Source organism: Bombina bombina, chromosome 6 (assembly GCF_027579735.1).
Source record: "Bombina bombina isolate aBomBom1 chromosome 6, aBomBom1.pri, whole genome shotgun sequence".
NCBI lineage: Eukaryota > Metazoa > Chordata > Amphibia > Anura > Bombinatoridae > Bombina > Bombina bombina.
In genome coordinates, this window is record NC_069504.1 from 1,062,111,674 (window position 1) to 1,062,131,373 (window position 19,700).

The window sequence follows — 19,700 nt, forward strand, 5'->3', positions numbered from 1 at the left end:
TGCATTCAGTTGACATTAAATTACTGTCTTGGAAGGTTCTTTTTCTACTAGCTATTGCTTCGGCAGCAGAGTCTCTGAGATGGCGGCCTTGCAATGTGAGCCTCCTTACCTAGTTTTCACCCTAAGGTCGTTTCTGATCGCAACATTAATCAGGAGATTGTGGTTCCTTCCTTGTGTCCTAATCCTTCTTTTTCAAACGAAAGGTTGCTTCATAATTTGGATGTGGTTCCGGCTTTAAAGTTCTATCTTCAAGCTACAAAGGATTTTAGACAGACTTTGTCCTTGTTTGTTTATTCGGGAAAGCGCAGAGGGCTTCTTCCACTTCCTTATCTTTTTGGTTGAGGAGCATTATTTGCTTGGCATATGAGACAGCGGGACATAAGCCTCCTTAGAGGATTAAGGCTCATTCAACTAGAGCTGTGGCTTCATCTTGAACCTTCAAGAATGAGGCCTCTATGGCGCAGATTTGTAGGGTGGCTACCTGGTCTTCCTTACATACCTTTTCAAAAGTTTGACGCTTTTGCAGGCTGTGGTGCCCACAGAATAGGGCCCGCCTCTTTTACCCTCCCGTTTTCATTCAGTGTCCTAGAGCTTGGGTATATCATTCCCACAAGTAATGAATGAAGCTGTGGACTCTCCTCATATTAGGAAGGAAAACAAAAATTATGCTTACCAGATAATTTCCTTTCCTTCTGTATAAGGAGAGTCCACGGCCCCCGCACGTTTTTCTTCGTTGGGCGGACATTTTTGTTATTCTTCTGGCACCTTTTATACCCTAATATTTCTCCTACTGTTCCTTGTTCCCTTGGCAAAATAACTGGGATATGAGAGAAGTGGGGGCGGTATTTAAGCCTTTTGCTAGAGTGTCTTTGCCTCCTCCTGGTGGCCAGGTTCTGTATTCCCACAAGTAAGGAATGCAGCCGTGGACTCTCCTCATACAGAAGGAAAGGAAATTATCTGTTAAGCATAATTTGTTTTATACCAGGACAAAGAAAAATTGTCTTTCTTTAGTATAGCTCAGACATATTGCAAAGATGTAGCAAGCAAAACTACAGTTCCTACATAAATACATGAAGAAAGTGCACATAATGTACTGGCCCTATAGTCTATTAAAGCAGAACATTTTTTTTGCTGGTGAGCGAATGATTGTTGTGTCCCAAAAACTATGGTAGCCAATGCCGTCATTTATAAATACAATTAGCCGTATGTGAATTTAATATTATTTCTAGCCTACTCAATATATATATTTTTTTATTATATAGACCCAACAGAAGAGCCACCACCTCCATCAACAAATACAATTGGTTCCATCATTGGTGTAATACTCACAGTATTTGTGGTGGGGGGAGTTTATTTTATGTGCCAGCGTGTCCTTTGTCCTCGTATGAAAGGAGATGGCGAAACCATGGCTAATGACTATGTGGTGCATGGACCAGCTTCTGTCCCTCTTGGATATGTACCTCATCCAAGCTCTCTTTCTGGGTCTCTTCCTGGTGAGTATGAAGGCAGGAAAAGCAAAGCTGTGAACATGAATAAGAAATGTTTTTTTTCTTTGTTTTTTTTCTTCATAAAATCCTTTATCTGCAGACTATTTTACTTGTAGCTATTTGATTGTTGTCAAGGGGTAATAATAATTATTCTTAAGTATTTTCCTAATAAAAACCTGTTGTTCCCCAGTATTAGAAAAAGTGTTCTGATTCATGGACCGTATTAATGCAAGTTCTTCTCTCTGTCTTGCTTAGGTATGTCTCGTGGAAAATCTGTAATCAGCTCTTTGAGCATTATGGGTGGTAGCAGCGGACCCCCTTATGATCGAGCTCATGTGACTGGTGCATCTTCCAGCAGCTCCTCCAGTACCAAAGGAACTTACTTCCCCCCTGTGAGTATTGCTCATCTGTAATTTGGACAACTATTTTTAGCCTGGCTTAATAAAATTACTTTATGCAGTTCCATTGGGTTTATTAAGGAGTGATAGAATCAAACTCCTTATTTTGAGTATGCACCAGTGTTCAGTTCTTAGTTCGCAATAAAGGGACAGTATATGTGTTGTTTTCTTGTTGTTTAAAAAGATAGATAACACCTTTTACTACTCATTTCCAAGCTTTGCATAACCAACATTGTTATATTGATATACTTTTTTAACTATAATATACCTATAATATAAGCCCCTACAGGCCGCCCCTCCTCTCAGTAGTTTTTACTATATTGCACTACAGCCAGACGGCTCTAGTTCATGTGTGCTGTATAGAAAACATTTGTGCTCACTTTCAAGGAGAATAATGGGTTCACAAGAACCAGCACTAAGTGGCAGTCTGCAGAAGCTTAGATATAGGGGATATAACTGGGGAATGGATAATAAACAGATTATCTATCTTTTTAAACGATAACCGTTTTCAAGTAGACTGTCCCTTTAAATATAAGGAAAGTGTCATTAAGACAGGTAAAGTATGTAGTATAAATTTACAAACATGCAAAAAAAAAAAAACTGCCAAACTTTATTAATACAGAAATAGTTTTCTCCAACATTGGTGTGTCCGGTCCACGGCGTCATCCTTACTTGTGGGAATATCTCTTCCCCAACAGGAAATGGCAGAGTCCCAGCAAAGCTGGCCATATAGTCCCTCCTAGGCTCCGCCCACCCCAGTCATTCTCTTTGCCGTTGCACAGGCAACATCTCCACGGAGATGGTTAAGAGTATGTGGTGTTTAAATGTAGTTTTTTTATTCTACTATCAAGAGTTTATTTTAAAATAGTGCTGGTATGTACTATTTACTCTGAAACAGAAAAGGATGAAGATTTCTGTTTGTGAGAGGAAGATGATTTTAGCAGACAGTAACTAAAATCGATTGCTGTTTCCACATAGGACTGTTGAGATGAAGTAACTTCAGTTGGGGGGAAACAGTTAGCAGACTTTTCTGCTTAAGGTATGACTAGCCATATTTCTAACAAGACTGTGTAATGCTGGAAGGCTGTCATTTCCCCTCATGGGGACCGGTAAGCCATTTTCTTAGTTTCAAACAGAATAAAGGGCTTAATATGGGCTATAAAACTGGTAGACACTTTTATGGGCTAAATCGATTGCTTTATTTGGACATTTTATACATGTTAATGCTGATAATTCACACTTATAAACTTGGGGAACGTTTTTTAACGTCAGGCACTATGTTAGACACCTTTTCCAGTCAGGAAGGGCCTTCCCAGTTGTAGGCTGAGCCTCATTTTCGCGCCATTACTGCGCAGTTGTTTTTGAGAGCAAGACATGCAGATGCATGTGTGAGGACCTGAAAATAGTTGGAAAAGTTTCTAGAAGGTGTCATTTGGTATCGTATTCCCCTCTGGGCTTGGTCAGGTCACAGCAAAGACTGTAGCTGGGACTGTATAGGGGCTAATTTTGTAAACGGCTCCGGTTCCGTTATTTTAAGGGTTAAAGCTCTGAAAATTGGTATGCAATACTTTTAATGCTTTAAGACACTGTGGTGAAATTTTGGAAAATTTTGAACAATTCCTTCATAATTTTTCACATATTCAGTAATAAAGTGTACTCTGTTTAAAATTTAAAGTGACAGTAACGGTTTTGTTTTAAAACGGTTTTTGTGCTTTATTGACAAGTTTAAGCCTGTTTAACATGTCTGTGCCTTCGGATAAGCTATGTTTTATATGTATGAAAGCCAATGTGTCTCCCCATTCAAAATTGTGTGATAATTGTGCCATAGCGTCCAAACAAAGTAAGGACAGTACTGCCACAGATAATGAAATTGCCCAAGATGATTCCTCAGATGAGGGGAGTAGACATACTACATCATCTCCTACTGTGTCTACACCAGTTTTGCCCACGCAGGAGGCCCCTAGTACATCTAGCGCGCCAATGCTTATTACCATGCAACAATTGACGGCTGTAATGGATAACTCCATAGCAAATATTTTATCCAAAATGCCTGCATATCAGAGAAAGCGCGATTGCTCTGTTTTAAACACTGAAGAGCAGGAGGGCGCTGATGATAATTGTTCTGTCATACCCTCACACCAATCTGAAGTGGCCATGAGGGAGGTTTTGTCAGATGGGGAAATTTCAGATTCAGGAAAAATTTCTCAACAAGCTGAACCTGATGTTGTGACATTTAAATTTAAATTAGAACATCTCTGCGCACTGCTTAAGGAGGTGTTATCTACTCTGGATGATTGTGACAACTTGGCCATTCCAGAGAAATTATGCAAGATGGACAAGTTTCTAGAGGTTCCGGTGCACCCAGACGCTTTTCCTATACCCAAGCGGGTGGCGGACATAGTAAATATGGAGTGGGAGAAGCCCGGCATACCTTTCCCCCCCCCCCCCCCCCCCCCCCCCCTATATTTAAGAAATTATTTCCTATGGTCGACCCCAGAAAGGACTTATGGCAGACAGTCCCTAAGGTCGAGGGGGCAGTTTCTACTCTAAACAAGCGAACAACTATTCCTATCGAGGATAGTTGTGCTTTCAAAGATCCTATGGATAAAAAATTGGAAGGTTTGCATAAAAAGATTTTTGTACAGCAAGGTTACCTTCTACAACCCATTTCGTGCATTGTTCCTGTCACTACAGCAGTGTGGTTCTGGTTCGAGGAACTAGAAAAGTCGCTCGGTAGAGAGACTCCATATGAGGAGGTTATGGACAGAGTTCACGCACTTAAGTTGGCTAACTCCTTTATTTTGGATGCCGCTTTGCAATTAGCTAGATTAGCGGCGAAAAAAATTCCAAACCAGCCTGGAAACCTATGCAAGGCTGGAAAAAGGGTAAGCAGGCCAAAAAGCCTGCTGCTGCTAACAAAACAGCATGAAGGAGTAGCCCCCGATCCGGGACCGGATCTAGTAGGGGGCAGACTCTCTCTCTTTGCTCAGGCTTGGGCAAGAGATGTTCAGGATCCCTGGGCACTAGAAATAGTTTCTCAGGGTTATCTTCTGGAATTCAGGGAACTACCCCCAAGGGGAAGGTTCCACATGTCTCACTTATCCTTAAACCAAATAAAGAGACAGGCGTTCTTACATTGTGTAGAAGACCTGTTACAGATGGGAGTAATACACCCTGTTCCAAGGACGGAACAAGGAATGGGATTTTACTCAAATCTGTTCGTAGTTCCCAAAAAAGAGGGAACCTTCAGACCAATTCTGGATTTAAAGATCCTAAACAAATTTCTCAGGGTACCATCGTTCAAAATGGAAACCATTCGAACGATTCTACCCACTATCCAGGAAGGTCAATTTATGACTACCGTGGATCTAAAGGATGCGTACCTACATATTCCTATCCACAAAGAACATCATCAGTTCCTAAGGTTCGCCTTTCTGGACAAACATTACCAGTTTGTGGCCCTCCCATTCGGGTTAGCCACTGCTCCAAGGATTTTCACGAAGGTACTCGGGTCCCTTCTAGCGGTTTTAAGACCGAGGGGCATTGCAGTAGTACCGTACTTGGACGACATTCTAATACAAGCGTCGTCCCTTTCAAAAGCAAAGGCTCATACAGACATTGTTCTGGCCTTTCTCAGATCTCACGGATGGAAGGTGAACATAGAAAAAAGTTCTCTGTCTCCGTCAACAAGAGTTCCCTTCTTGGGAACAATAATAGATTCCTTAGAAATGAGGATTTTTCTGACAGATGTCAGAAAGTCAAAACTCCTAAGCGCTTGTCAAGTTCTTCACAGTGCATGGAAGTAGTAGGGTTGATGGTTGCAGCAATGGACATAGTTCCTTTTGCGCGAATTCATCTAAGACCATTACAACTGTGCATGCTCAAACAGTGGAATGGGGACTATACAGACTTGTCTCCAGTGATTCAAGTAGATCAGAAGACCAGAGATTCACTCCGTTGGTGGCTGACCCTGGACCATCTATCCCAGGGAATGAGCTTCCGCAGACCAGAGTGGGTCATTGTAACGACCGACGCCAGCCTAGTGGGCTGGGGCGTGGTCTGGGAACCCCTGAAAGCTCAGGGACTATGGTCTCGGGAAGAGTCTCTTCTCCCGATAAACATTCTGGAACTAAGAGCGATATTCAATGCTCTCAGGGCTTGGCCTCAGCTTGCAAAGGCCAGATTCATAAGATTCCAATCAGACAACATGACGACTGTTGCGTATATCAATCATCAGGGGGGAACAAGGAGTTTCCTAGCGATGAAAGAAATGACCAAAATAATACAATGGGCGGAGGATCACTCCTGCCATCTATCTGCGATCCACATCCCAGGTGTGGAAAACTGGGAAGCGGATTATCTGAGTCGTCAGACATTCCATCCAGGGGAGTTGGAACTCCACCCGGAGATCTTTGCCCAGTTGACTCAATTATGGGGCATTCCAGACATGGATCTGATGGCGTCTCGTCAGAACTTCAAGGTTCCTTGTTACGGGTCCAGATCCAGGGATCCCAAGGCGACTCTAGTGGATGCACTAGTAGCACCTTGGACCTTCAACCTAGCTTATGTGTTTCCACCGTTTCCTCTCATTCCCAGGCTGGTAGCCAGGATCAAACAGGAGAGGGCCTCAGTGATTTTGATAGCTCCTGCGTGGCCACGCAGGACTTGGTATGCAGACCTGGTGAATATGTCATCGGTTCCACCATGGAAGCTACCTTTGAGACAGGACCTTCTTGTTCAGGGTCCATTCGAACATCCAAATCTGGTCTCCCTCCAGCTGACGGCTTGGAGATTGAACGCTTGATTCTATCAAAGCGTGGGTTTTCAGATTCTGTGATAGATACTCTGGTTCAGGCCAGAAAACCAGTGACTAGAAAAATTTACCATAAAATATGGAAAAGATATATCTGTTGGTGTGAATCCAAGGGATTCCCATGGAATAAGATAAAAATTCCAAAGATTCTTTCCTTTCTGCAGGAAGGTTTGGATAAAGGATTATCTGCGAGTTCTCTAAAAGGACAGATTTCTGCTTTATCTGTCTTACTACACAAACGACTGGCAGCTGTGCCAGATGTTCAAGCATTTGTTCAGGCTCTGGTTAGAATCAAGCCTGTTTACAGACCTTTGACTCCTCCCTGGAGTCTAAATCTAGTTCTTTCAGTTCTTCAAGGGGTTCCGTTTGAACCTCTACATTCCATAGATATTAAGTTATTATCTTGGAAAGTCTTGTTTTTGGTTGCTATTTCTTCTGCTAGAAGAGTTTCAGAGTTATCTGCTCTGCAGTGTACTCCGCCCTATCTGGTGTTTCATTCAGATAAGGTTGTTTTGCGTACTAAGCCTGGTTTTCTTCCAAAGGTTGTTTCCAACAATAATATTAACCAGGAGATAGTTGTACCATCTTTGTGTCCGAATCCAGTTTCAAAGAAGGAACGTTTGCTACACAATTTAGATGTAGTCCGTGCTCTAAAATTCTACTTAGCAGCTACAAAAGAGTTCAGACAAACATCTTCTCTGTTTGTCGTCTATTCTGGTAAAAGGAGAGGTCAAAAAGCAACTTCTACCTCTCTTTCCTTTTGGCTTAAAAGCATCATCCGATTGGCTTATGAGACTTCCGGACGGCAGCCTCCTGAAAGAATCACAGCTCACTCCACTAGGGCTGTGGCTTCCACATGGGCCTTCAAGAACGAGGCTTCTGTTGATCAGATATGTAAGGCAGCGACTTGGTCTTCACTGCACACTTTTGCCAAATTTTACAAATTTGATACTTTTGCTTCTTCGGAGGCTATTTTTGGGAGAAAGGTTTTGCAAGCCGTGGTGCCTTCCGTTTAGGTAACCTGATTTGCTCCCTCCCTTCATCCGTGTCCTAAAGCTTTGGTATTGGTTCCCACAAGTAAGGATGATGCCGTGGACCGGACACACCAATGTTGGAGAAAACAGAATTTATGCTTACCTGATAAATTACTTTCTCCAACGGTGTGTCCGGTCCACGGCCCGCCCTGGTTTTTTAATCAGGTCTGATGAATTATTTTCTCTAACTACAGTCACCACGGTACCATATGGTTTCTCCTATATTTTTCCTCCTGTCCGTCGGTCGAATGATTGGGGTGGGCGGAGCCTAGGAGGGACTATATGGCCAGCTTTGCTGGGACTCTTTGCCATTTCCTGTTGGGGAAGAGATATTCCCACAAGTAAGGATGACGCCGTGGACCGGACACACCGTTGGAGAAAGTAATTTATCAGGTAAGCATAAATTCTGTTTTTTTTAATTATTAAGGAACATAAACTTTTCTTTACTGTGTCTAATGGGGAATTTTAAAATGTATCATAGGTTGTGTTTTTGCCATGGTACAATACATGTTTATTTACTGTGGGAATTTTGTTTGTTAGACGATCTCACTGGTTCTTATAGGTCAGTATTGCACAAACCTGGACTGGTTGTTTTGTAATCAAAATAAACAGCTTTAACTTAACATGTTTTTGATGCACAAAAATATTCTAATTTGCTTAAATAGTGCTCTTTGAAATGCATGATACAGATTTTCCCTTTAATATTTTATCTTATGAAAATTTAATTATTTTGTAAACAGGTTAGAGATATGCAAATATTTGTAGATTTTACCTGTGTGGTTGGTTTTAAAATGTTGATACAGGTAATTTATTAACTCTGGGGGGATAATCCATGTTCCTAATTGTAGTGGTTTATTTTAAGTGTTGAAGTGAAACATGAAAATTAATGAATGTGCAATACAACAGTATCTTATGTAATCTTTTTTTCTTTAATATTTTTTCTCTCAGATTTTAAACCCACCTCCCTCACCAGCCACTGAGCGTTCACATTACACCATGGAATTTGGATATTCCTCTAACAGCCCCTCAACGCACAGATCCTACAGGTATCTAATTGATCATTTTTTTTCTTTATTTAAGGGCAAAAAAAATATATACAATCTCTAAAAGCAACACTGCAAGCAGCAAACTATCAACCATATGAAATAAATAATTATACATAAATACTACATTTATTAGAGTGGTTGCAATAACCACAATAGAGACCGCAAAATCTTTACCTTCTAAATGTCACATCGGGCCAATTTTTGACCCCAAAGCACAAACAGGTAAACTATTAGCAGAAGGTTAAAGAAATGTGCACTCTCTTAAAGTCTCCCTGTGCCACTCTTGGACCCTGTTATGTAAACAAGTAGATTAGAAAGAGGTTAGAGGCCACTTTTGGATCTCAGACGTTTGGACCAAAAAAAAGAACAACTGTTGGTAACAGATGTATAAGATAAACATTTTGTATTAACATAAACTATGAACAGCTCTAAATAAGCGCTGGAACACGGCGATATCTTATATTTAACAAGCAAATCTCATATGAACCAACTTGTGAGTTTTGGTATTACTGAACTTATAGTGGAGGGTATGTGAAATATCACTATTTTCATGTAATTGGCAAGAGTCCATGAGCTAGTGATGTATGGGATATACAATCCTACTAGGAGGGGCAAAGTTTCCCAAACCTCAAAATGCCTATAAATACACCCCTCACCACACCCACAATTCAGTTTTAGAAAATTTGCCTCCTATTAAGGTGGTGAAGTAAGTTTGTGATTGATTTTTATGTCTTCTTCTATGATAAGCGCTTCTAAGCATTCTGAAGCCCAATTTCTCAAGAGTACAGTGTTTGTCAGAGGGATGTGAAGAGAGTATCGCCTATTGATTTTATGGTTTCTCTCACGGGAAATCTTTTCAAGGGTTCCCTGTTATCGGTCGTAGGGATTCATCTCCTACCTCCCTTTTATAGATCGATGATATACTCCTATACCATTACCTCTGCTGTTAGTTTTCAGTACTGGTATGGCTATCTGCTATATGTAGATGGGTGTCTTTCGGTAAGTATGTATCTTTATTTAAGACACACTCAGCTATGGTTTGGCTCTTTATGTATTAATATAAAGTTTTAAATATATGTATTTCTTTCTAATGACACGCTGAGTCCACGGATCATCTAATTACTATTGGGAATATCACTCCTGCCCAGCAGGAGGCTGCAAAGAGCACCACAGCAAAGCTGTTAAATATCACATCCCTTCCCTCCAACCCCATTCATTCTCTTTGCCTACGTTAGAGCAAGGAAGTGGTAAAGTTTAGGTGTCTGGAAAGATTCTTCAATCAAGATTTTATTATTTTTCAGCAGTACAAGCTTGTGCTTCTTTTCTACTAGGGTGTAGCAGTGGTGACTTTTAAGCAATTGGGACTTGTGGTGTACAATCCTCACTGTGCCTTCCATGAAGTTAATGCTGCCCTAATATTGAAAGCCTGAGTAAGATTACTCAGTCTTTATCTCTTTTTACACAGGTCCATGTGAGGGAGAAGGCCTCTCAAACTTAGTGAGCTGCCTTGCTGCCAGGCAGACTTTATCGAGGTAAGTGCTATTTTTATTTTTTCTGGGCTGCATCAGGAAAAAGATGGCACTTGACTGTTTATTTTAATGGGACACTAAATATGGCCCATAGCAAGTTAATGGGCTTATTTTAGACAGTGGTGCAGGCACTGGGGACGAGGCGATGGGCTCAGTTTTAAGGTGGTGTGTTTTTACTTGCTCCCGGCGGCTTTTTACCTCAGTGTAATCATGCTGACCGGGAGGTTAGTTCAATTGCGCTCACGATGGGCGGGGCTAACTGACGTGCTGAAAATTTCTTTTTCGCGCTCTTCTCTTCACTTCCTGTGTGCCGGAGGGGAGAGATTTTACTGCGGTTCCAGTCTTGTGTCCTATGCTCGACGGACCTTGTGTACAATGCTCCGGTTTGAGTCCGGAATCCATCTGATATCTATTGGCTCCGGTTTTCCAGCAGGGCAGGTAGGCACGAGCTAGCTGAGGTGTAGAGGCTGTCCGGAGTTATTAATTTTAAAAAAAATTGCTACAACAGTAGACTATAGTTTTTGCTGTAAAAATAAAGCAGTTTTCCTTTTTATATTTATGTTTAAATATTCTTTATTAAAGTTATACAAGCAAAAAATATTATAATGCAAATACAACAAAATCTGTAAGGCTTTCACGTAGTACTTAAGGAAAAGTAGTTTCCAACGGAGTATTTGTGGTCAGAAAGACAAACCACTGACCCATATTCGGGAAAAATCCCTGTCCTGATCAACTTAGTGTGAATTCACAAATGTCTCTATAAAAGCGATCCTGAGAGTATTAAACTTTTGATTCCTGAGACTCAGTAATCTTTGGTTCCAACCACATGTTTCCAAGTTTACTCTGTGTTAAAGGGACACTGAACCCAAATTTTTTCTTTCATGATTCAGACAGAGCATGCAATTTTAAGCAACTTTCTAATGTACTTCTATTATCAATTTTTCTTCGTTCTCTTGCTATCTTTATTTGAAAAAGAAGGCATCTAAGCTAAGGAGCCAGCAAATTTTTGGTTCAGACCCATGGACAGCACTTGTGTATTGGTGCTGTCCAATCAGCAAGGACAACCCAGGTTGTTCACCAAAAATGGGCCGGCATCTAAATATTCTTGCTTTTCAAATAAACATACCAAGAGAATGAAGAAAATTTGATAATAGGAGTAAACTAGAAAGTTGCTTATAATTGCATGCTCTGTCTGAATCACAAAAGAAAAAAATTGGGTTCAGTGTCCCTTTAAAGGTGGCTATAAGGGTTTTCAACATAGTAGTAGCAAATATTAGTATATTTAAAACCATGCAAGCAATTACAGATGAGTAAAAATGAAAATAGAAAAAGGAAAGAGAGAAAAAAGGAGTGGGGTGTTTGTTAGCGAACTTAGTGATGACATAGTGAGAACATTTTATCTGTACATCAAAGATAACAGTTTGCGATACCCAGCCAGGATTAGCCCTCGGGGGTATTTGTTCAGATGTTATTGTCTTATCCAATAATACCAAACCTTATTAACCACATCTCTATTGTTTAGCATCCCCACTGCTAGTTCGTACATGTTGTAGGTATGCTGCACTTTGCTGTATATTTCTGGCCAAATGGGAGTTCCCGTCTTCCAGTATTTAGCTATGCAGGTCCTGGTAACCGTACAGAGGATTCTGATAAAGGTGTTAAGGTATTTGTTGTAAGTGTGAATGTATTCATAAAGTAATGCCTGCTGTATTTTAAGTTGAAACTCCTCATCTAGTAGTTGGCTTATCAGGAAGGACAGACATCTCCAAACTATGCTGACTTATGTGCAGTCCCACCACATGTGTCTATGTTCCAACCTCCCCACATCCCCTATAACACATCTTATTGCCTTGGGGGGGACATATGTGAAGTTCTTAGCGGAGTCGGGTACCATCGAAAGATAGTTTTGGTAATGTTTTCTTTTAGGTCCATACTCATGAGACCTCTATCAGCTGACTGATAAAGCTTCTCCCAGTCCTCAACCTCTTTAGAGATGTTTAAGTCTTTTTCCCACGCTAACATTATAGAAGATTTGGATCTATGTGGGGTAGACTGACTGTATATGTTAGATAAAGAGTGTTTTATGCACTGAGGAGTATTGCTATATGTTTCTAAGGTTGTGGGGGTTCCCCTAGGAAGTTTTTTGAGGAAAGTCTGTATAGAGCAGCTTAGTTTGAGGTATTGGTACCAGTGTAGTTTTAGTGGTTCCAGTTTCGTCTGCAGCTGAGTAAATGTTAACATTTTTCTATTCTCTATGATGTCCGCTACTCTCCTTTTTTATATTTAAAGGGACAGTAACGTGTTTTTTTTTTTTTTTTTGTGTGTGTGTGAACTTTTGATTAAAAATGTAGTACTTTTATTTTTAATTCTGGGTAAAGATGGACCAGGAGGCTTTGCAAGATATTACATGTAATTTGTTTGGATGCTAATGTTGAACCACCAATCCCTTTCTGTTCCTCATGTATTGAGAAAACATTAAATTACAGGTATAGACTTTTTGATTCTGAGCCAACATTGTCTAGGACGGATGCTGTTCAGGAGTCTACTGACAATGTTCAAGATATGCCGCAGCTTTCTCCTCAGGTTTCCCAAATACTATCGTCCACACATACAGTGCCCTGTGCTTCCTCTCAAGCTCCGCCTGGATTGACTTTGCAAGACATCGCTTCCCTCATGTCTTCTGCGGTATCTGATGCGTTGTCTGCTTTTCTTATGCTGCAGGGAAAGCGCAAGAGGAAATGTAAAGAATCAGTGAGTAAGGTTTCTGACACGGTCGTTGCTATTCCGAATGTTCCCTCCCAAAAATCTGGGGAGGAGGCTACTTCGGTAGCATCTGAGGGTGAAGACTCAGACAGTGTAATTCCTTCTTCTGATGCTGAAGTTGTATCTTTCAGGTTTAAGCTGGAACACCTCCGTTTACTACTTAAGGAGGTTTTGGCTACCTTGGACGACTCCGACACTACTGTCGTAGTCAACCCTAAGAAGTCTAGTAAACTTAACAAGTTCAGACCTCTGCAGTTATGCATGCTCAGGCAGTGGAACGGGGATTGTGCAGACCTGTCTCCGCGATTACATCTGGATAAGGCTACAAGGGATTCTCTTCTTTGGTGGTTGTCTCAGGATCATCTCTCCCAGGGAACCTGCTTCCGTAGACCCACTTGGGTGATTGTGACAATGGATGCCAGCCTGCTGGGATGGGGAGCAGTCTGGGGCTCTCTAAAGGCTCAGGGGACATGGACTCTGAAGGAGTCTGCTCTGTACTAACCATAAACATTATGGAGCTGAGGGCAATCTTCAAAGCTTGCCTGGCCACAGTTAGCTTCGGCTCGATTTATTAGGTTCCAATCGGACAACATAACCTCAGTGGTTTACATCAACCATCAGGGGGGGACTCAGAGTTCCTTGGCCATGACAGAGGTAGCCAAAATTATTTAGTGGGCAGAGACCCACAACTGCTGTCTATCTGCGATCCACATTCCAGGAGTGGACAATTGGGAAGTGGATTTTCTGAGCAGACAGACCTTTCACCCGGGGGAGTGGGAACTCAATTCGGAAGTGTTTTCCAGCTTGATTCTCAAATGGGGACAGCCGGAACTGGATCTCATGGCATCTCGTCAGAATGCTAAGCTCCCGAACTACAGGTCGAGGCTGTACTGATAGATGCTCTGGCGGTCCCTTGGAATTTCAGTCTCGCATACCTATTTCCTCAGTTCACTCTCCTTCCTCTGGTCATTGCTCGAATCAAACAGGAGAGGACGTCGGTGATCCTCATTGCACCGGTGTGGCCTCGCAGTATCTGGTATGCAGACCTAGTGGAAATGTTGTCTCGCCCTCCTTGGAGACTTCCACTAAGGAAGGACCTTCTACTTCAAGGGCCCTTCACCCAAATCTAGTTTCTCTGAAGCTGACTTCTTGAAGAGTGAACGCTTAATTTTATTAAAGTGTTTTTTTTCTGAGTCGGTCATTGAGACCATGTTTCAGGCTCGTAAGCCTCTTACCAGGAAGATTTACTATAAGATATGGCGGAAATATTTGCATTGGTGTGAATCCAGAGGCTACTCTTGGAGTAGAGTTCGGATTCCTAGAATTTTGTCTTTTCTCCAAGAGGGTTTGGAGAAGGGTTTATCGGTAAGTTCTTTGAAAGGTCAGATATCTGCCTAGTCTATTTTGTTACATAAATGTCTGGCGGATGTACCAGCCGTGCAATCATTCTGTCAGGTATTGGTCAGAATCAGGCCTGTATTTAAACCGGTTACTCCTCCCTGGAGTCTTAACCTTGTTCTTAAAGTTCTTCAGCAGGCTCCGTTTGAGCCTATGCATTCCTTAGATATTAAATTGTTAACTTGGAAGATTTTGTTTCTTGTTGCTATTTCATCTGCTCGTAGAGTTTCAGAGCTCTCGGCATTACAATATGAGTCTCCTTACCTTAGTTTTCATTCGGATAAGGGTAGTTTTGCGTACTAAGTTAGGGTTTCTCCCTAAAGTGGTTTTAGATCGGAACATTAATCAGGAGATTGTTGTTCCTTCTTTATGTCCTAACCCTTCTTTTTATAAGGAACGTCTGCTGCACAACTTAGATGTGGTGCGTGCTTTGAAATTCTATTTACAGGCGACTAAGGATTTTCGACAGTCGTCTGCTCTGTTTGTGGTTTTCTCTGGGAAACTTAAGGGGCAGAAAGTTTCGGCTTCTTCTCTTTCCTTGTCGCTAAAGAGTATCATTCGCTTGGCCTATGAAACTGGTGGACAGCAGCCTCCTGAGAGAGTTATGGCTCATTCTACGAGGGCTGTTTCCTCTTCCTAGGCATTAAAAAATTAAGCTTCTGTGGAACAGATTTGTAAGGCTGCAACTTGGTCCTCTCTACACACTTTTTCCAAATTCTATAAATTTGATACTTTTGCCTCGGCTGATGCTAACTTTGGGAGAAAGGTTCTTCAAGCAGTGGTGCCTTCTGTTTAGGTTCCCTGTCTTGTCCCTCCCTTATCTGTGTCCTCTAGACTGGGTATTGATTCCCAATAGTAATTAGAGGATCCGTGGACTCATCGTGTCATTAGAAAGAAAACTTAGCTTGCCTGATAAATTTATTTATTTCTCGACACCGTGAGTCCACGGCCCGCCCTGTTTTTTAAGACAGTTTTTTTTGTTATGTTATAAACCTCAGGCACCTCTGCACCTTGTTGCTTCCTTTCTCTCCTTTACTTCGGTTGAATGACTGGGGTTGGAGGGAAGGGAGGCGATATTTAACAACTTTGCTGTGGTGCTCTTTGCCGCCTCCTGCTGGGCAGGAGTGATATTGCCAATAGCAGGAGTGATATTGCCAATAGCAGGAGTGATATTGCCAATAGTAATTAGATGATCCGTGGACTCACCGTGTCAAGAAAGAGAAATTAATTTATCAGGTAAGCATAAATTTTGTTTTTACTTATAATTGCCACGAGTCAAGTCTGTGTATTTCCCTTTGCAGTCTGGCAGTTTCGTTAGGGGAATCATGTTTTAGGAAGTTTGTCTTTCCTAGGGTATATTCTTTTTTTCAATTTAACTTGTTTTATCTTTGAAACTTGCGGGCAAATTAGGCTCGTGAGGGCGCAAAATGCTGTTTTTAATTGCGTCATTCTTGGCGCGAGTTTTTTTTGGCGAGAATGTGCATCTGTAGTGACGCAAGTTCGTCATTTCCTGCATCTTAGTTGACGCCAGGTTGTTTGATGCAAATATGTGTTTGTTATGATACGAGTTGCGTCATTTCCAGATGTATGTTGGCGCCAAAATGTTTTTTCAACTTCCTTTTGCATCGTGCGTCATAGTTGGTGTCAAAAAATTGTTTTATTTTACCCCACTGCCAATATGCTTCTTGCCTTCTTTATGGTCAGAGGGCTATGCTATTTGCTTTTTTGTCAATTTTAGCATTTGCATTTTTTCCCATTCCTGAAACTGCTATATGTGGAAATAAGATATTTCTTTTTAAATTTTCTTTTTTCTTTTACATTTTACAAGATGTCTCAATCTGATTCTGTCTCAGTCGCTGCTGTAGGAACCATGCTGCCTGAACACAGTTCTACCAAAGCTAAGTGTATCTGTTGTAAGCTTGTGGAGATTTTATCTCCAGCTGTAGTATGTAACAGTTGTCATAAGCTTTTGCATGCAGAAAAGGTTTCTATTAGTGCTAGTACAGTATTTGTTGTTCCTTCAACATCTAAAGTACATGATATCCCTGTTGATATGAAAAAACATAATTTATGCTTACCTGATAAATTTATTTCTCTTGTAGTGTGTTCAGTCCACGGGTCATCCATTACTTATGGGATACCCATACCAAAGCTAAGTACACGGATGATGGGAGGGACAAGGCAGGAACATTAAACAGAAGGAACCACTGCCTGTAGAACCTTTCTCCCAAAACCAGCCTCAGAAGAAGCGAAAGTGTCAAATTTGTAAAATTTGGAAAAAGTATGAAGTGAAGACCAAGTTGCAGCCTTGCAAATCTGTTCAACAGAGGCCTCATTCTTAAAGGCCCAGGTGGAAGCCACAGCTCTAGTGGAATGAGCTGTAATCCTTTCAGGAGGCTGCTGTCCAGCAGTCTCATAGGCTAAACGTATTATGCTACGAAGCCAAAAAGAGAGGTAGCCGAAGCCTTTTGACCTCTCCTCTGTCCAGAGTAAACGACAAACAGAGAAGAAGTTTGTCTAAAATCTTTAGTTGCCTGTAAGTAGAACTTCGGACCACATCTAGATTATGCAAAAGACGTTCCTTCTTTGAAGAAGGATTAGGACATAATGATGGAACAACAATCTCTTGATTGATGTTCCTGTTAGAAACAACCTTAGGCAAAAACCCAGGTTTAGTACGCAGTACTACCTTGTCTGAATGAAAGATCAGATAAGGAGAATCACAATGTAAGGCAGATAACTCAGAGACTCTTCGAGCCGAGGAAATAGCCATCAAAAACAAAACTTTCCAAGATAAAAGCTTAATATGAATGGAATGAAGGGGTTCAAACGGAACACCCTGAAGAACTTTAAGAACCAAGTTTAAGCTCCACGGAGGAGCAACAGCTTTAAACACAGGCTTAATTCTAGCCAAAGCCTGACAAAAGGCCTGGACGTCTGGATTCTCTGCCAGACGTTTGTGTAAAAGAATAGACAGAGCTGAAATCTGTCCCTTTAGCGAACTAGCGGATAAACCCTTTTCTAAACCCTCTTGTAGAAAAGCCAATATCCTAGGAATCCTAACCTTACTCCATGAGTAACGCCATATCTTATGGTTAATTTTCCTGGTCACAGGTTTCCGAGCCTGTATTAATGTATCAATAACCGAATCCGAAAACCCACGCTTTGATAGAATCAAGCGTTCAATTTCCAGGCAGTCAGCCTCAGAGAAATTAGGTTTGGATGGTTGAAAGGACCCTGAATTAGAAGGTCCTGTCTCAGAGGAAGAGACCATGGTGGACAGGACAACATGTCCACTAGGTCTGCATACCAGGTCCTGCGTGGCCACGCAGGCGCTATCAGAATTAACGATGCCCTCTCCTGTTTGATCCTGGCAATCAGTCGAGGTAGCAACGGAATGGTGGAAACACATAAGCTATGTTGAAAACCCAAGGGGCTGCTATTGCATCTACCAGCACCGCTCCCGGGTCCCTGGACCTGGATCCGTAACAAGGAAGCTTCGCGTTCTGGCGAGATGCCATGAGATCCAGATCCGGTTTGCCCCAACGACGAATCAGTTGAGCAAATACCTCCGGGTGAAGTTCCCACTCTCCCGGATGAAAAGTCTGGCGACTTAGGAAATCCGCCTCCCAGTTCTCTATGCCTGGGATGTAAATCGCTGGCAGGTGGCAATAGTGAGACTCTGCCCAGCGAATTAACTTCGAGACTTCCAACATCGCTAGGGAACTCCTGGTTCCCCCTTGATGATTGATGTAAGCCACAGTTGTGATATTGTCCAACTGAAATCTGATGAACCTCAGTTTTGCTAACTGAGGCCAAGCTAGAAGAGCATTGAATATTGCTCTTAATTCTAGAATGTTTATTGGAAGGAGTTTCTCCTCCTGAGTCCACGATCCCTGAGCCTTCAGGGAATTCCAGACTGCTCCCCAGCCTAGAAGGCTGGCATCCGTTGTTACAATCGTCCAGTCTGGCCTGCGAAAGGTCATTCCTTTGGACAGATGAACCGGTGACAACCACCAGAGAAGCGAATCTCTGGTCTCCTGGTCCAGATTTAGCAAAGGGGACAGATCTGAGTAATCCCTGTTCCATTGACTGAGCATGCATAGTTGCAGCGGTCTGAGATGCAGGCGCGCAAATGGCACTATGTCCATTGCCGCGACCATTAAGCCGATTACCTCCATGCACTGAGCTACTGATGGGCTTGGAACTGAATGAAGGACACGGCAAGCATTGAGAATCTTTGATAACCTGGACTCCGTCAGGTAAATCTTCATCTCTACAGAATCTATAAGAGTCCCTAGAAAAGGAACCCTTGTGAGTGGTAACAGAGAACTCTTTTCCACGTTCACTTTCCACCCATGCGACCTCAGAAATGCTAGAACTATCTCTGTATGAGACTTTGCATTCTGAAAACTTGACGCTTGTATCAGAATGTCGTCTAGGTACGGAGCCACCGCTATGCCTCGTGTTCTTAGTACCGCCAGAAGTGAGCCCAGAACCTTCGTAAAAATTCTCGGGGCCGTGGCTAACCCGAAGGGAAGAGCCACAAACTGGTAATGCCTGTCTAGAAAGGCAAACCTTAGGTACCGATAATGATCTTTGTGAATCGGTATATGAAGGTAAGCATCCTTTAAGTCCACTGTGGTCATATATTGACCCTCTTGGATCATGGGTAGGATGGTTCGAATGGTTTCCATCTTGAACGATGGTACCCGTAGGAATTTGTTTAAGATCTTTAAGTCCAAGATTGGTCTGAAGGTTCCCTCTTTTTTGGGAACCACAAATAGATTTGAGTAAAATCCTTGTCCCTGTTCCGATCGCGGAACTGAGTGGATCACTCCCATGATTAAGAGGTCTTGTACACATTGTAGAAATGCCTCTCTTTACTAGGTTTGTTGATAACCTCGAAAGATGAAACCTCCCTTGTGGAGGAGAGGTTTTGAAATCCAGAAGGTATCCCTGAGATATAATCTTCAACGTCCAGGGATCCTGTACATCTCTTGCCCAAGCCTGGGCGAAGAGAGAAAGTCTGCACCCCACTAAATCCGTCTCCGGATAGGGGGCCCTGTCTTCATGCTGTCTTAGGGGCGGGAGTAGGCTTTCTGGCCTGCTTGCCCTTGTTCCATGACTGGTTGCCTTTCCAACCCTGTCTGTAACGAGCAGTAGTTCCTTCCTGTTTTGGAGCGGAGGAAGTTGATGCTGCTCCTGCCTTGAAGTTACGAAAGGCACGAA

At 42.1% G+C, this 19,700-nt stretch overlaps 1 protein-coding gene across 1 annotated transcript in view; it reads left to right on the forward strand.

The window, feature by feature from the left end:
• The window catches only part of LRP6 (LDL receptor related protein 6), a 473,927-nt gene that overhangs the window by 421,162 nt on the left and 33,065 nt on the right, over positions 1-19,700 (forward strand). The window contains exons 20-22 of the mRNA XM_053718916.1: positions 1,263-1,493; positions 1,743-1,879; positions 8,681-8,778. Of these exons, the coding sequence (XP_053574891.1) occupies positions 1,263-1,493; positions 1,743-1,879; positions 8,681-8,778 (466 nt within the window). The remainder of the gene's footprint in view (positions 1-1,262; positions 1,494-1,742; positions 1,880-8,680; positions 8,779-19,700) is intronic.